Here is a 15,643-nt window from a genome sequence, read left to right on the forward strand (position 1 = left end):
CTATAGTGGACAAATAGGATTCTGTTTCCCATATTCCCTTCAGCTGTTTCTAACTGGGTGAGGCTGAGGTAGCCAGTCCATGTTCTCTCCTCTGAGTGCCTGGCCAAAGGACTACTCGAATTCCCATTGGGAGGGGTTCAAGCTCCTGCTCCTGACCCTCATCCCCAAATCTATGTCATGAAGGAAGAAAGACTGGTCTTGGGCAAGGAAGCTTCCAGGCTTACCTGGGTTAGAGCTGCTTCACCCAAACCTTCAGGGACAAAACAAGAAGAAACCAAAAAATACCTCACCAGCTCTGTTGTGGTGGATTTTAATCAACTGTGCTTATCAGGGCTGCTAGGGCATGGTGGTAAGAAGTTGGAACATGAATATGGAGAAAAAGGCTCTATGTTCAAATCTCCTTTTGACTATTACTGTCTGTGTGTCTTTGGGGGCATCCCTTCCTCCCTATGAGCTGCCTCAATTTCCTTATCTGTCCATTTGGAATCAGAGGATTTCTCCCCTCTCTGAAATCCATGTCCTTGTGAGGCATGGTCCCAAGAGTAACTAGACAAATCCTCAGTTTGTAGACAAATCCTCAGTTTCTTCATGGGTAGAATAAAGAGGTCAGACTCAGTTGTCCCTAAGATTTCTTCTAGCTATAGAATCTATAATAGTAGGTAATAGTACTTATAAATATTAATAGTGATTCCTCTAAGGAAAAAGAGGAGAGACAAGCTGCTACATCTGAGCAGGCAGATCAGGGAGGGCATATTCCCACCAAGGCTTCCTATCCTAGGGGTGTGGTTGTTCTGACATTGCTCCCTTCCCATCCCAACTCTCCTGATTAACTAGAGCCCCTGGCTAGGGAGCCCCTGCCTGTGAGGAGGCCTTTCCCTGCTGACCATGCTGCAGGAATTCTGGGGATGGGGGCAAGGCACCAGTTATGGAGACACAGTTATGGAGGAGGGGGAGAGAAGATAGGAATGCTTGCTTCCACTTCCAGCCCTTCAGAAATATGATGGCATTATCACTCCATTGTGGATTATGGACCAGTCTAGGAAACTCATCACTTTGTTACTATGGAGTAATAGATTCTGATCTCATAGTAAGTTGTGGGAAAACAACCTATGTCAATAGGTTTATAAAAACTGACTTCCTGAACAAGTCACAGAGAAAGGAAGGTACAAACAGGAGGGAGTGTGTTAGGTTCTGGCTATCATGATGTTCCAGCTAGTTTTGATTTGCCAGGGAGCTCGCTGTTTGGAATTTCCTACAGGTTGCCATTGTTACTTAGAGCCAATTGTCATGTGCATTAGACTGAGGAGTGTTTGGCACAGAAAAGGACCATGGAGAGCAACCAGTCCAGTCTCTTCATTTTACGGATGGAGAAACAGAGGGTAAGGATGTAGGATCATGGCATAGTGGAGGTAGAAGGCTGCAGAGAACATCTAACCCAATCTCTTTGCAGAGAAGAATGATTAGGTTCATTCATTTAGCCCTAAGGACAGCAACGAGAGGCAGTGGAGGGAAAATATAAAAAGACAGATTTAAACTGCAAGAAGTCAGCATGGCACAAAGGATGGATGGGCTATATGCTGGGAATGTCTGAGTTTGAAGTCCATCTCTCATACTAATTGGGTAATCTGGCAAATTGTAAATGACTGGGTGCCTCAGTTTCCCCATTTGTGAAATTGGAATGATGGTAGCATTGATTTCCTGGGGTTGTGCTGTAGGTCAGAAAGAGGTCACACAAATAAAGTACTTTTCAAAATAAAACAAATACCAGTTATTTCTTTCATTGAAGGAAAATGTTCTAATAAGCAATCTGCAAATGGAATGGAAAACCTCTTTGGAGATCCTCAGCCAGAGGTTGGATACCCATTTGTCAGGCATAGGGTTGAGGAGACTCCTGCTCAGGGGTGCTTCAGAGTCACTGGACCCCCCAATTATTTCATTCAGTGATTATGGGGTTTTTGGAGGCCCCTTGGCATCATGGATCCATTTAAAACAGTGTGGTCATTGGGAATGAATGGTCACCCTGGCTCTACAAAAGGTTTATCCGCAACCAGATCAAAGAGAAATCCCAAAGATGATTTTCTCTGGGTCTCTTCCTTACAAAAAACTAGCTTACAATTTTACAACCAGCTAAATTATGGAACCAACATTGTGATTTCTATTGCATTAGTCCACAGTGGAATCTCATTTAAGTGAGAAGTGCCAACAGACTCAACACAACCTCCCAGATGTCTTTCTTTCAGGGTCAGCAAGGCCTAGGGAAAGTCTAAATCATCCATGAGCTCAAATCAGATTAGGGTTAGTCACCAGGGTCATGAGACCAGGGTTCACTTCTCCATCCTCCCTGGTCAACAACCTGTGGCCTGTCTTGGCTCTCACTTTCAGTATCCCTCATGATCTAATGGAAGCAGGAGAAGGAAGGAGGTCATGAGCGGCCTCATGTCCCTTGTGTCCTCTTTGAAACGGAGGAAAACCAGAGCACAGCCTGTCTCTCTGCTTGAGGGATCAACTGAAGCCAGGCTTCTGGAGGAGGTGCGTTAATAAGTAGCTGACTACTGTTTAAGCTCCTTGATGGGGGAAGGATGGTGCATCGTTATCCCATGATGCTGGTGACAGCCCCTTCAGCAGCCACCAGAATACTGTGAGAAAGGCTTGTCAAAACGGAGCAGGCTCACATGTGGGGAACATCTCAGGAACTGGCTGATAGGGAAGGGCGGGGAGGGAGAAGGAGAGAAGAGCCACAAAAACACAAAGGAGGGGTAGCTCAAAGAATCAAAGTCCACTCATATCCTCTTCACTTTGCATCTTTCTTTTCTGGCCTTGCCCATACACTGCTGCAGACTGAGACATCAGAACCTGCTGGGGTTCTCTGTTTACCAGGACCCCTTACTCAGTCCTCAGGGTTGTCCTCCATTGACAACCTTCTGTCTGGGGTATATGGCACTTCTCATTCACAACCCTGGGGATTATTTTTGTCTGTTTTGTCTGTTTTCCTCCTACCAGTCCTTCCTTATGCCACTCCCCACCTTGGCAGATGACTATATCTCTCAGCCCTCATTCAGGAGAAGCTCAACTTCATTTGCTTTAGACTCCACTGTCCAGGCTACTTTTCCACACCTTTGAGACCCTGTTTACCCACTCCTAGTTCAGTTCAACTCTGCCATTATTCTTGGATGGGGTTTCCTAATCTGCTCCCCTGAGGCCTCCTTCCTCCTGCCTCTAAATTTCTGGACCTAGACCACTGTGTGCCTTTGCATATTGTCTCCTCTGTAGAATGGAAACTCTCTGAGGGCAGGCACCATCAGCTTTGGTATTATCCTCACTCTTAGCGCACACTGTTAGGCATAGGTTACTTCATCATTGCATTTCATTCATTTGCTCATTCACTCATTCATTCATTTACTCATTCATCCATTCATTCATAGGTGCTGTATGTTCCCCAGCTCTGTGCAGTGGGGGTTTCATAAGGTGGGCTTGAGAGCACTGAAAAGGAAAGAGAATCTCTTCCTGCAGTTTCTGGCTCCTCCTTGACCAAATAGCCACTGATTTGGTTCTCAGAAAAAAACTGAGGGATCCACCCAGGAGCAGTGTCTGAGGCCCGAGTGAAAGGGGGGTCTCCAAGCTCATCAGCCCTCCACTGAGTCATCCTCTCATCCTGCTGCCAAGGTCCTGAATGTTGGCAGCCCTGTGACCAGACCCTCAGGAAGGGGTCTTCTCTTCATCCTTTAAAGCTGCCGAGGCATTTGCCCCAAGGGAACCCACAGACAGTGCCCCCAGAGAGCTTGACTCTAACCATGAGCAAGACCAAACACTCCATATGAACCCTGTTGCCACCTTAGCCCATCCCTGGGAGGAAGGGCATCCAGGGTGCCCTTGGCTGGGGGGGGTGGAGAAGCATGGCAGTGGTCTGGGCTCACTCCCTGCCTCCCATGGGCTGCTCAGGCCAGGTGGATGTTTCTACAGCAGCTTTTGGTCTGCAACTTGCCAGGACTGCCTTCCTGGTGGGACCTAGAGGAATTCATTCTTTTGCTCATTAGGGGCACAAACCTTTGTGCTGAGTGTGTGTACATGGGGATGAGGGCACACACCATTTGATAAAACTCTGCCCCTGCCCTCAGAGTGCCTGGTCTTGCAGGGGAACAAGACAGGCACATCAAGAGCTGTCATACACTCCGAGAGTCAGTCAACACAAAGTTAGGAAGCTCCTACTTTATGCCAGACCTGTGATGGGTGTGAGGGTACAAAGAAAGGACAGAGACAGTCCCTGCCCTCAGCTGTGGCAGAAGCAGCTGTAGACAGAACCACCTACCAGGAAATAACCAATAGACATCAGGAAAGCCCTTTTCTATTTTGAAGATTTTTGCAAGGCAATGGGGTTAAGTGGCTTGCCCAAGGCCACACAGCTAGGTAATTATTACGTGTCTGAGGTCAGATTTGAACTCAGGTACTCCTGACTATAGGGCTGGTGCTCTATCCACTGCACCACCTAGCTGCCCCAGGAAAGCCTTCTTTTGAAGGTGAGATCTTACTAATGTGCAATTGAGGGGGACGATCAGGGAAACGCCCTGGAGAAGGAGACCTGGCCTCTGAGCTATGGACTGAGGGATGGGTGGCAGTTCCACAACTAAAGAGTGGGCAGGAGGGCACAATGGGCCCAGGGACATCAGGGTGCCAGAATCTGAGATTGAGAACTGAGTCATCAAGGAGGAGTCTGAACCAGACCCAATGCTTTGTTCAAAGTCATACAGTGAGAAATGGCAAAGTCAAGATCTGAACCCAGGACTTTGGACTTCAGGGTCAGAGTGCTGCCCACTGCTCCATCCTGCCCCCCTCCCCTAAAAACTGACAAAAAAGTACAGGGAGGAAGGTTCATCTTGGGAAACAAAGCTTTTCAGTTTGGTGGAGTACATGGGGAAGAGTCATGTGAAGTATGGCAGCAGAGGTAGGTGGGACCAGAGCTTGACTTAACTAAAGGAGGTGATAGGGAGCCAGGGAAGAGCTTTGAGAAGGGGAGGGTTGAGCCTCAGGGCAAGGATGAAGAAGACCAGGTCACCAGCCAGGTGGCTGCAGGGAGGCTGTTCTTAGCTGGGAAGCCCTAATGTCTGTTGGCATTTACCTTCAGTCCTTGGGGGTAGAAACTTTCCATGAATTTTTGGTAAAATGAAGTCTAGGGTTAGTGTTTGGTCTTTACCCCTCCCTCCCCTGCACTGGGAGCCCTGGAGGACACAATTAGTTTACATATCCTTGGGGTCTGACCTGGACATTTTATCATTGTCAAATGAGGGATCATCCAACTTTGGGGGAGACCCAAGGTGGGGACAAAGGTGGCCACTGCAGAAACAACCAGGGTCAGGGGCTGAGATGTGGCTACTCCCTGCCCCCTGCCTTGACTCAAACATCATAGCTCCCATAGCTACTAGTTGAGTCTACTCCATGTCCCCAAAAGTCCAGTAGACTTCTGAAGGAGATAAGGCCAAGCAGACATGACCAGGCCTGGTGTATCATGCTTGAACCCTTTCAGAGCAGCCCCATCAGACACAGAGCTGGGATGAGAAGGGTAATGAGGTTCTCCATTTCTTCCAGGCAGGAGGCTGGGTGGTTACTGATGAACAGTGCCTGGAGATGGTTCTTTTTCAGTCCAATGGGTTCTTCATCCCAAGCTATGGAGCTTTGTGGTCACAGGTCCTGGTGGGGACTTTCAAGCATCCACTCTGATTTGAAAATGTGCCTGGGAATGGCACATTATATACCACCCCCCCATGCGTTTTTAACTTGACTTCTGCATGGACTCAACAGTGCCACATTTCTCTTTTGTCCAATTCCTCTCAGACCAGGAGGTGATCAGGAGGCCCTTCTGGCCCTGACTCATGGCTGTCCCATGGAGGAGCCTCATGGGAACCATGGAAGAGAAGCAACACTATGGATTGGGTAAGTGGGGGTATGTTGGGAGGTGATCATTCTGACAAGTATCATCTCAGAGACTCTAAGTCAGCAATGTTTCAAAGCAAAACAATGAAAAGAATGGATGCTACCAGAAGCCATTTCCTTGGGGGCCTTCCCAGTAACCGGATGCCTGCCTGCTCATAGGAGGGGTCAAACACCACTTCTTTGCTGACTGGGCATGAAGGGCTTCTCAAGCATCAATGTGCAGCATGAAAATGATCTTCCCAAGAAGATGGCATGATTTCCAGTTAGGACTGAGTCCCTCCTGGTTGGAACTCCAGGGTTTCAGGGACCCTAAGGGCATCGGGCCTGGTCGGGCAGCATGTGGACTTTCAACTTGAGTGGAATGGGCAAGTCAAGTACCAACTTCTAGCCTGAGATTGAGGTGACTAAGTGTAATGAGGGCCACAGGAGCCAAAGCATCGGCTAATGTTAGGGTGGGTGGCTTTCCTCAGGTTGGGACGATCAGCTCAGCCCACCCTCTCTTGTACCCCACCCCACCTACCTCCCCATCCCTCAACACCTTGTTGGACTTTGTTGAAGTCTTCCTTGGCAGAATGTAGCCTTGCTGCTCAGTCATACTAAGCTGGATGGTTTCTGTCTTTGCTGCCAGAGGCCCAGTCTAGCTAAACCCAGGGAAATTTGGCTCCAGCAGCCTGGGGAAGTGCGGACCATGTGGACCACCCACCAAACTGGGAAGCCTCCTGAGTCTCAAGGATCAAACCCTGGTTTTCTTGGGGATTCTCTGATTGAGGCTCCAAGTGAGGATAGCCTTGATGCTTCCAGTCACTGTCCATCTGCCATGTCCTTGGCAAGATCTGAAGAAGACACAGTCAGTGGCTTGAAATGATGCTGGGGATTTTTATGGATGTGAGGAACACCTGGGTGAAGAAACCCTTTACCAACCAATAGGAGCTGGCACTGTGAGATAATGACTCTCTTGGTCTTCTAGCCTGAGCTGACCAGCAGGGGCCTGAAGCTACCATGGGAGTCTTTGGGGAGATGCCAGCCTAAGGAAAGGAGCCACTGAGAGCCTGCTGAGGCCCTCCTGAAGCCCCTCTCACCAGCTTCCTGCCCCTCTCCTTTGGCTCTGGTCTCCCAATGTCATCGCCAGCTCTGAAGTGTCCATCAGAGGGCATGAGCCTGGAAGGTACCAGAGCATCTGCCACCGGACTAAGAGTGTGAGATAGATAGACGCAGACAGTCCCTACCTGAGCAACGGCTGCTTGGGGTATGGAGGCTGCTCACCCCCTGGGCCCTGGGGCACCTTCTTCGTCACCTGCTTATAGATGTTTCTGGCGGTCACACCGATCCACAGCATCGTGGAGAGGGTGGAGTAGTGGAGCGTGATTCCAACCTGGGGGAGGAGGGTCAAGGTCAATGCCAGCTGTCCATCAGTTAAGGAGCACCCGCTAGGATACTTAGGCCCTGACTGCTTCAAGGCTCTCCTGGTAGGTTACTGCTGAGTTCAGGACCTGGAGGATGCAGCCTCAAAAGGTGACTGGCCGGCAGTTCACCTGCTGAACAGGGCCTGAGCAGCCTCTGCCCTGGCCCAGCCTCTGCCCCTAGTCCAGGTTCCAGGCTAGAAAGGATCAGGCCAGGAGAGTGGTGGACTCAATTGGCCCAGCCAGGGAATGAGTCCAGGTGATCTTGGGTCACGGGCCAGCTGAGCCCCCAGGAGCCAGCCTCTGTGGGGACCCACCCAGCAGCTGGGCATCTTTAGTCTAGGTGGAGAGGACAAGGCCTGAGCATCTGGACAGACTAAGGGCTGGCCAGGAGGTCCAGAACTGACTTTGGTCCTGGCTGCTTTTGTGGGCCCACAGAGGGTGGTCTCTGGAATTCTGATGGTTAAGATGACCCTGGTGACAGTGTGTCCTGAGGGTGACTAGGGCCCCACCATCCACCCAAAGTGTGCCCAGGCATCTACCCTATAAAGGGAGAGAGAAGAGGATTCCTGTAATATTCTTCAGTATGAGACAAGTCTATGACATACAGAAGAGAAGAGGAATAAACCTTTAAGTGCCTACTGTTTACCAAGCATTGTACCAAGCACTGTGATATGGGTGCTGTTATTATCCTCATTTTATCATTGAGGAAAATGAGGTAGATAGAGGTGAAGTGGCTTTCCCATTTCTCTCCTGTCTTGCCCACTGTCCCTCCTGAAGTCCCAGAATGCTGATGTGCCTGCAACCCTGGGTTTAGCCCAACAGTGCCCACCACATGCCCTCTCCTGGAGGGCAGAGCCCAGGGACAAGTGGGGCAGCCTTTCCTCTGTACCAGCTGCCCTGCCTGCTTCCAAGGCCCCAGAGACATCCCTCTCAGACCCAACCCTTCACTGGCCCCTCTGAAAGGATCCTGGAGCGCAGGACCAAGCTCCTCCCAATGGCACCCCCTCCCCACCTTTGTAGAGCACAATGGTGGCTGCTGGGCTTGGTTTCAGCTCCCCAGGACAAGATGCCCCACATCCCCCTGGGAATCCTGCTTCTCTTTGTATGGGGTTTCCCCCATTGAGGGCAGGGTTGGGCCTTCTTTTTGTGAATTGTAGCCCCAGATGAGTAGATAGTAGGTGCCTGGCAGACAGTAGGTGCTAAATAAATGCTTATTGGACTGGAGTGGATTCTTCAGTGAAGGCAGTGCTGGAATGGGAGTCTGAGGATGTCTGGAAAATATCTTACAGGCTCTGTGCCTCAATTTCCTCACCTGACAAACTAGAGATGATTGCTCCTAACAATAAGACCCCATAATGTAAAGTGGTTTGCAAGATTCAAGGTGTACAAGAAACACCTGTGATTAATGTTTCCAAAGAACTCTGCTGCCAGGTTCTACAGATTCAGGCAAGATACAGGATGAAGACTGGCAATGGGTGCCCTCCTGCTGATTCCTCCAGGGTGGAACAGTGGCTGCCCATATTCTGGTTCCATCAGTGTGTGTCAGTGCTAGGGCCCACCTCCTGATCCTACCAGGGCAGGGCAGTGTTACCCACCAACCTCTGGATTCCACCAGGGCAGCTCAGTGGGTTACCACATCTGGATCCTGCCCCTCTTGGGACATTCCTTTCCTGCAGCCTGGGCCATAGGTCTGAAAGATGGGGACTTTGGTGAGTAGATCTGCCTTTCCTGGCAGAGCATCTGCCTGTCATTTGCCTTTTAATGAAGGGGACTTCAGAGAGTCTGGTTGGCACAGGAGCACTGGCCTCTTGACCTCTGAAGGAGAAAATGCCAAAATGGATTGGAAGTCATGTCTTGGAAGAGGAGACCTGGCTGGGGGCCCAGCTGTCTGAGCTAGGAAGAGTGGAAACAAAAGGCTTATGGCTGGGAAACTGGAGGTGTGCAGATCATTGATCTACCCTCCATGTGGGCACCAGTCATGGAAGGTATTGGGTGCATGGGGGAACATCAAGATCCTCTCCCCCAAGATGGTGGGTATCTGTGCTTCTGTCCTGGATGTGAATGAGTATGGGCACTATGTGGGCTCTGTATGGACCCTGTGGGGGTCTCGACAAGGGAGCTTCTGGGTGGTGGCCTGCTGGCAGTTGGGGTCATGTTCCCATGAAGTTCCCCTCACCAGGGGAAGGGTTTTCAGGGGTCAGTGTGGCTGCCTCAGGTATCCATCTCTTCCCTTCTCCCAGAGGGACCTTTAGCTCCTACATAACCTCATGATCACTGCTGGAGCTCCCAGAGTTCGATCTGAGACATCCTGAAGGTGTCTTTGCAGCAATCAGTGAGTCCCAAGTTTAGAGGGAGGACAGACCTGAGGGTTGCCTAGTTTGCTCTGTGTCCATCTCCGATGGCTCCAGTTTAGGGGCAGCTCCCCGCACCCAGGGCCAGGCTTGCTCTAATGAAAAGCATGGCTTTAGATCAGAGCCCATTTTATAGCTGATGAAGGCCAGGGCTACAGAGACAGTAAGCCTGAGCAGCGGGATAAGAACTCAGGGCCTTGAGCCTCTCCTGGAAGGTGTTCTTTTCTTGGGTCACTCTTGGGGGCTGAGGTCAATAAGACTTTTAGCTTCCAGAAAGGAAGAGTGGGGTATGGAGAGATGGTGGTGTTTGAAGGGCTGTCTGAAGGAACAAATGAATGAATGAATGAATGAGCAGTGACTGAGCCCTGGTCAGGAGCTAGGCGGACCCTAGGCCAGGAGAGTGGTCTGGGCCCAGGAGAAACTTGCTGTCTAGGAGGGGCAACTTTGCATTTAGGGAGTCCTGGCCGGGGATGGTGACTGGGCCAGTGCACCCAGGGATGGTGGTGGTAATTGGGTGACCTCTTGCACTGTGGTAGGAAGAGGCTTTGGGTCAGGCTTTGGGGTGGGGCTAGATCAAGCCTAAGGCCCTGGGATAGAGATGACACATCACAGATTTGGAGCTGGAAGGGACCTCTGAGGCCATGGAGCCCAATCCTGTCATTTCAGAAGCTGAGGCAGACAGAGATTGCCCAAAGTCACCACCGGGAAGTGTTCGAGATAGGATTAACTCAGCCCTCTCTTCACTGAACCTCCTAGTGGCCAGGGCATAGATAAGACTTTTTCTGACAAGAAGGCAGTCTGGGGACAGTGAGCAGAAGGTGTGGAGGCAGACTGAGACTTGGCCACAGTCAACGATTTCCTGAGAGCTGCGCCCGAGGGAGTGAGCTCCCCGTCTGCGGAGGGCTTCCTTCCAATTCCGGGAAGATGACCAGCCAGTCAGCTCAAGCTGGCCTCCAGGCTGGAGGATCAGGACAGCCTTGTCCTTGGAACAAGACTCCAGACTGACCAGCCTGGTCGGTACTGTCACTTGTCCCTGGTCACATTCTGAGTTAGGCTCGGCAAACATGTGTGAGGACATGGGCCCTTGGATGCCCAGGGGGCCCTTTGGAAAGTCAGCCCCCCGAAACCGCCCCACCCATGTAACTGCACCCTGATAAAGTGGCTCCGTCAGTCACATTCAGGACCCGGAGGAGAGGTCTTCATTACTATGGAAACGGTGATTGGGGCTGAATGAGCTAATTACGCAGCCTGCATCTGGAGCTTCCTCTGATTCTACAAGATGAGGTAACCTTTGAGGCGGTAGTCTGACATTCTGCAGTGACAAGGACAACGTGGCTCTAATTGGGGAGCACATGATGGGGGAGGGCCTCAGCCCAGCCCAATGATGACCGACTACAAGGCTGGTCTGCTTTGTCTCCAGATGAGGCCACTTAGTGAAGTGACTCTGCTTCCTGGGATGCCCTGGCCAGACCTCTCAGACGAGGGGGAGTGGACTACCACAAGGGAAGGGACACATTTGTTCCTGGGAATCTCAGCCCAGCTGGGTGGATCTCTCTTGGGGGGGGCAGCAGTTCCCTCATGTCTCTGGGTAGCCTAAGGAGTCAAGACCCCTGTGAAGGTTGGGCCACTTCCCCGTCCCCCCCACCGCAGAGCTGAGTGAGGTCTCCAGACTGGGGCTGGGCAGGAAGGAGTCAGAATAAAGGGGACTCTGTGCAGGGAGGAGGCTGCACAAGGGGGAAGGCCGGCTCCCCTCCTGAGAGCTCTGATGATGACCATCTGGTGGTGTTTATTGTGTCCCCTAATAGTTGTAATTAGCCCCTCTGTTGCCATAACAACTGTGGCCCCTTCCACCATCTCCATGTACCAGCTTCCTGTGAGCTGGAAATTAGAGAGAGGTTGCAGACAGGGCTGGCGCGGGGCGGGGTGGGGGCTCCAACTACTGGACACAGGAGACTGAGCCCTAGAATCTCTCAGATGAGCCCAGGGTGGAGAGGTAAGGTTTGTTTGTCCCACCACAGAGAATGCTCCACTCCCCCAAGCCGTCCTGGCCCTGGACCCCCATCCTGAGGGGTTCCCAAGGTTAGGAAGGAGCCCAGCAACCCTGAAGTTGTCAGGCCAAACCACTTTCTCCTAAAGCTTCTTTTTATCCTCCTCCCCCCAATTCTGCAAAGGGCCATCTGTCCTGCAAGACTCAGGAAGCCTTCAGAAGGTTCTGTCTGGGCTCCTAGGGCCAACGCTACTCTGGTAGTCGGGGGGTGATCCTTAGTCAGCCCTCCCCCAGTTTAGGGTCCTGTTATAGGCAGAGTTCCCCAGAGCTCTGTGCAGGAGCCAAACTCCTGACTGCCAAGCAAGAGAGAAACCCAACAAGCCATTTTACTGCTTCTCTGTGATTCCCGGGCTCCAGCGCCAGCCTCTCATTTATCAGGAAAACACTGTCTTTCTTTTCTGAGTATCTCAACCTTTTTCTGTTTTCAGGGGGTGAGGAATGAAGACATTGCCACTCTTCCAGGTGATTTACAGATACGGTCACATCAATTCCCACAACAACCTGGGATTTATAGATGAAGAAACTGAGGCCTGAATTGACTTGCTCGGGGTCACCCAGTTAGGAAGTGTCAGCAGCCAGATTGGAACTCAGGTCTTCCTGAGTCTGGGCCTGGCTCTCTATCTACTGTACCACCTAGCTGCCTCCATAATTAGCAGGGCCAGGGAAGCTTGCTATGACCTGGCCATTACATGAACTCAGCTCACACAGTGACTAGATTCTGATTGCTACTGGTCCGGCTCTGGGGAGGGCACCCACAAAGCAGCCCCACCTTTGGAGGGGGCCCTCCCAAGAGTAGGGTGAGAGAGGCTCTCACTGGCCAGAGAGTCTGGGCCTTCTCACTGCCATTCCCATGACCTTGTCCTTTGCTCCCCCTCAGTTAGAGTCAGAGACGATCTTGACCCAACCCTACATGGTCTCTCTTCTAAGTTTTCACAGCAGCCCCTCTCCTTCCTGATCTCCCTCTCTCTGTGCCTTCCTTTGCAGCAGACTATTCCCTCCATCATTCCCACTATTGCTCTCAGTATCATTATGAGGTGAGGCTCTCCTCCCCATCCAGCCCGGACTCTGCACACACTCTCTGCCTCTTCCTCCCTCTTGGCTTCCTTCCTACCCCAAAGGCCCACCAGAAACCTTTCTTGGTCTCTCCTTCCTTCTGTTGCCCTCCCCACCATGGTCCCTAGATTTATGTGTCGCTGCCCATTAGACTGGGAGCTCCTGGAGGGCAGGGACAGGCTTTTGTCTGTCTTTGTATCAGAGCACCCGCACACAGTAGGTGGCTAACAACATCTGTTGACTGAAGGACAGCAAGTCAGAGAGCACCGGGAGAGGCAGAGATGCAGAGTGAGGATGGCAGGGGAGCATTGCCCTCGTGGAGTCAGAGCAAGGACATAACTTAGGGGCCGCCCCAGAATAAATGGGGAGGCGGTAGGAAGCCGGGAGGTCAGCTTTCTCCTGTCACCTTGGGCTCCAGGTCTCAATTGCATGTTTTCTGGGACCCACCCTGCCAGAGGAAACTGCCTTGGTTAAGGAGGTCATTCAGACTGGGAATGCTGGTGAAGGATAGCAGAGAGCAGTGGCTCTTTAGGACCCTTGAGGGCGATGGCAGGCAGACTCCAAGGCATGGCCTCAGGGTTCCCACAAGGGGGCTTCTGGGGGGAGGCAGCCTGGCCCAAGGGTCTGAAGCCTTGCCTTAGAGTGGGCAGTCAGTCCAGACCTAGCTGCAGAGAGAGGGGCTTTGGGTATGGGGTGAGCTACAGGTGTGGCCCCCAAATGGCACCAGTGACATTGGGGTACATCCCCAGTGCCCTTCATGCCCTAGAGTTGAACTTCTGGGGAAAAATGAAGAGAAATTTGGGTACTTACGGCCTGGCAGACGATGGGGTATTGGGGGCGATTGATGCCCCCAGCAAAGACAGCAAAGGTGAGGGCCGTGTGGAAGGAGAAATTGAGAAGCATATGCCACCCCTTGCGGCTGATGCGGATCGTGCTGTGAGAATGAAAGGCAAGCCGGTCAGTGTCTTACGAGCTGGTGGCGGATGGTGCCTCAGTGAATATTGATCTGAAAAGCCTGGGCTCCACTCCAGCCTTGGATCCTCACTAGCTGGGTGACCCTGGGCAAGTCACTTCTCTACTGTCTGCCTCAGTTTCCTCAGCTGTAAAATGGAGATCCTAATTACACCTATTTCCCAGGGTTGGTGTGAGGAACAAATGAATTGACATTTGTAGAAAACATGACAACAATGACAGAAATGCTGAGCACAGAGCCTGAACTAATGACTTCAGCAATGTCACCAGACCCTTTCTTCCCTGTCCCTCATATGGACTTAGGAAAGATTCAATCCAAAAGTTTGGATAATGGGGGAAAATCTATTAAATGAGATCTTTATTTTACAGATAGGAAACTGAGGTAGCCCAAAGGGGAGGGACTTGCTGAAGGCCATAGAGTCAGAATTAGAACCCAGGTCTTGGGACTCCTGGCCAGGGGCTGTCCCAGGTACTGGGCCAACACCTGGCTCCCCACGACCTATGGCAAGTCAGCAAAGACTCAGGAGAAGGCGAACCACCTACTGAAGGACAAGATACAGTATGGATGTCCACCATCCAGTCTTTGTGAGTCCCAGAATGGTCTATGAAGGACATTCTTAGAGGTGAGCTGAGAGTCAGAGGGGTCACCCTTGGTGGCTTCAGGCATTTGTGCTGTGGATATTGGTCATGAAGGCTGCTCACCAAGCCCGGTGTACAGGCTGGTCCTCTCATTGCTGACCCCAGCCCGGGAGTATTTGAAGGTCAGCCAGGCTGATCTTAGCACCTTGGGTGGCATGGAGGTGATGCTGAACCAGAAGAAATACAGAATGACTCCTGCCAAGCTGAGAGTACAGCATGGTGCCAGTACCAACCTAGTTCAATGAAGGAGCCTCATTACACACCCAGTCCTCAAAGACGGGCCTGATGGACTAGAGTCCAGGCCCCTATTTTACAGAGGAGGAAACTGAGGCCCAGAAAAGGGACTTTTCCAGGGTCACACAGCTTCAAAGCGTCTCTGATAGGAATTCAAACCAAGTTCTTTCAGGCCCAGGGACCTCTGAGCTGGCTTTCAGTGCTTTGGGATCAGTCAAGCCTCTTTTTAGAGGAAAAGGTGCCTCCTCACTTCTCCCAGCTCCCCCTTTTCCCCAAGGACCACCAAGGGGCCAAAGAATAATTTAATTTGACTCAGAGTTGGGAATTGGATTAGGAAAATTGAGGCTTCATCTGGAGACCCAGACTTTCAAACATCTTATTATCTGGGGAGATAATGGGAAGATGCCTGGGGGAGCAAGCCCCACCCTGCTCTACCCTGTACCCCTCTCCCCAGCTCAGCAAGCCCATTTAATGGAGTGGGTGATCCTAGCTTGCACAATGCCTGTCTTATGCTCAGGCCAACAGCTGCCAGCTTGGCTCTGGGCCTGGGGTAATGATGGCATCTTACCTGTGATGCACAATGTATGTGAGGATGGAGGCAAAGAGGCACAGTAACATGACGGCGGTGCAGGCATACACCACAGGGTGCAGGAATTCCCCTGGATCCTCGGGCAAGGAAAGGACCGTCTTCAAATCCTATCACAGAAGGAAAACCACCTTAGCACTGGTGGGCAGGCCTGGGTTGGTTGTGGGCAGCACCTTCCCACTTCATTGCAGGGACCTGGCATCTATAGTGCTTCCCACTTAGGACAAATTCAGGTGGGCAGAGGGAGCATAGACCAGTCAGGAACATGGAGAGATTTGCAAGGCAGAGATCTGGAAAGTTCCAGAGCCCAAAGAGACTTGAATTGAAAGTGAGTATCCAGGATCTCTCTCACCAAAGTGAGAGTTGTGCACCCTCTGGAAGATGAACATCAGCATCTACTGGCAGAGGCCCCCCCAGTGCTCAGATTCCTCCC

General features: G+C 51.5%; 1 protein-coding gene across 1 annotated transcript in view; it reads right to left on the bottom strand.

The window, feature by feature from the left end:
- Window positions 1-15,643, bottom strand: part of ADGRA1 (adhesion G protein-coupled receptor A1) — a 260,938-nt gene that overhangs the window by 32,470 nt on the left and 212,825 nt on the right. The window contains 3 exon segments of the mRNA XM_074232112.1: window positions 7,152-7,297; window positions 13,590-13,713; window positions 15,193-15,320. Of these exon segments, the coding sequence (XP_074088213.1) occupies window positions 7,152-7,297; window positions 13,590-13,713; window positions 15,193-15,320 (398 nt within the window).

Source organism: Macrotis lagotis, chromosome 4, assembly GCF_037893015.1.
Source record: "Macrotis lagotis isolate mMagLag1 chromosome 4, bilby.v1.9.chrom.fasta, whole genome shotgun sequence".
In the NCBI taxonomy this organism is placed as follows: domain Eukaryota; kingdom Metazoa; phylum Chordata; class Mammalia; order Peramelemorphia; family Peramelidae; genus Macrotis; species Macrotis lagotis.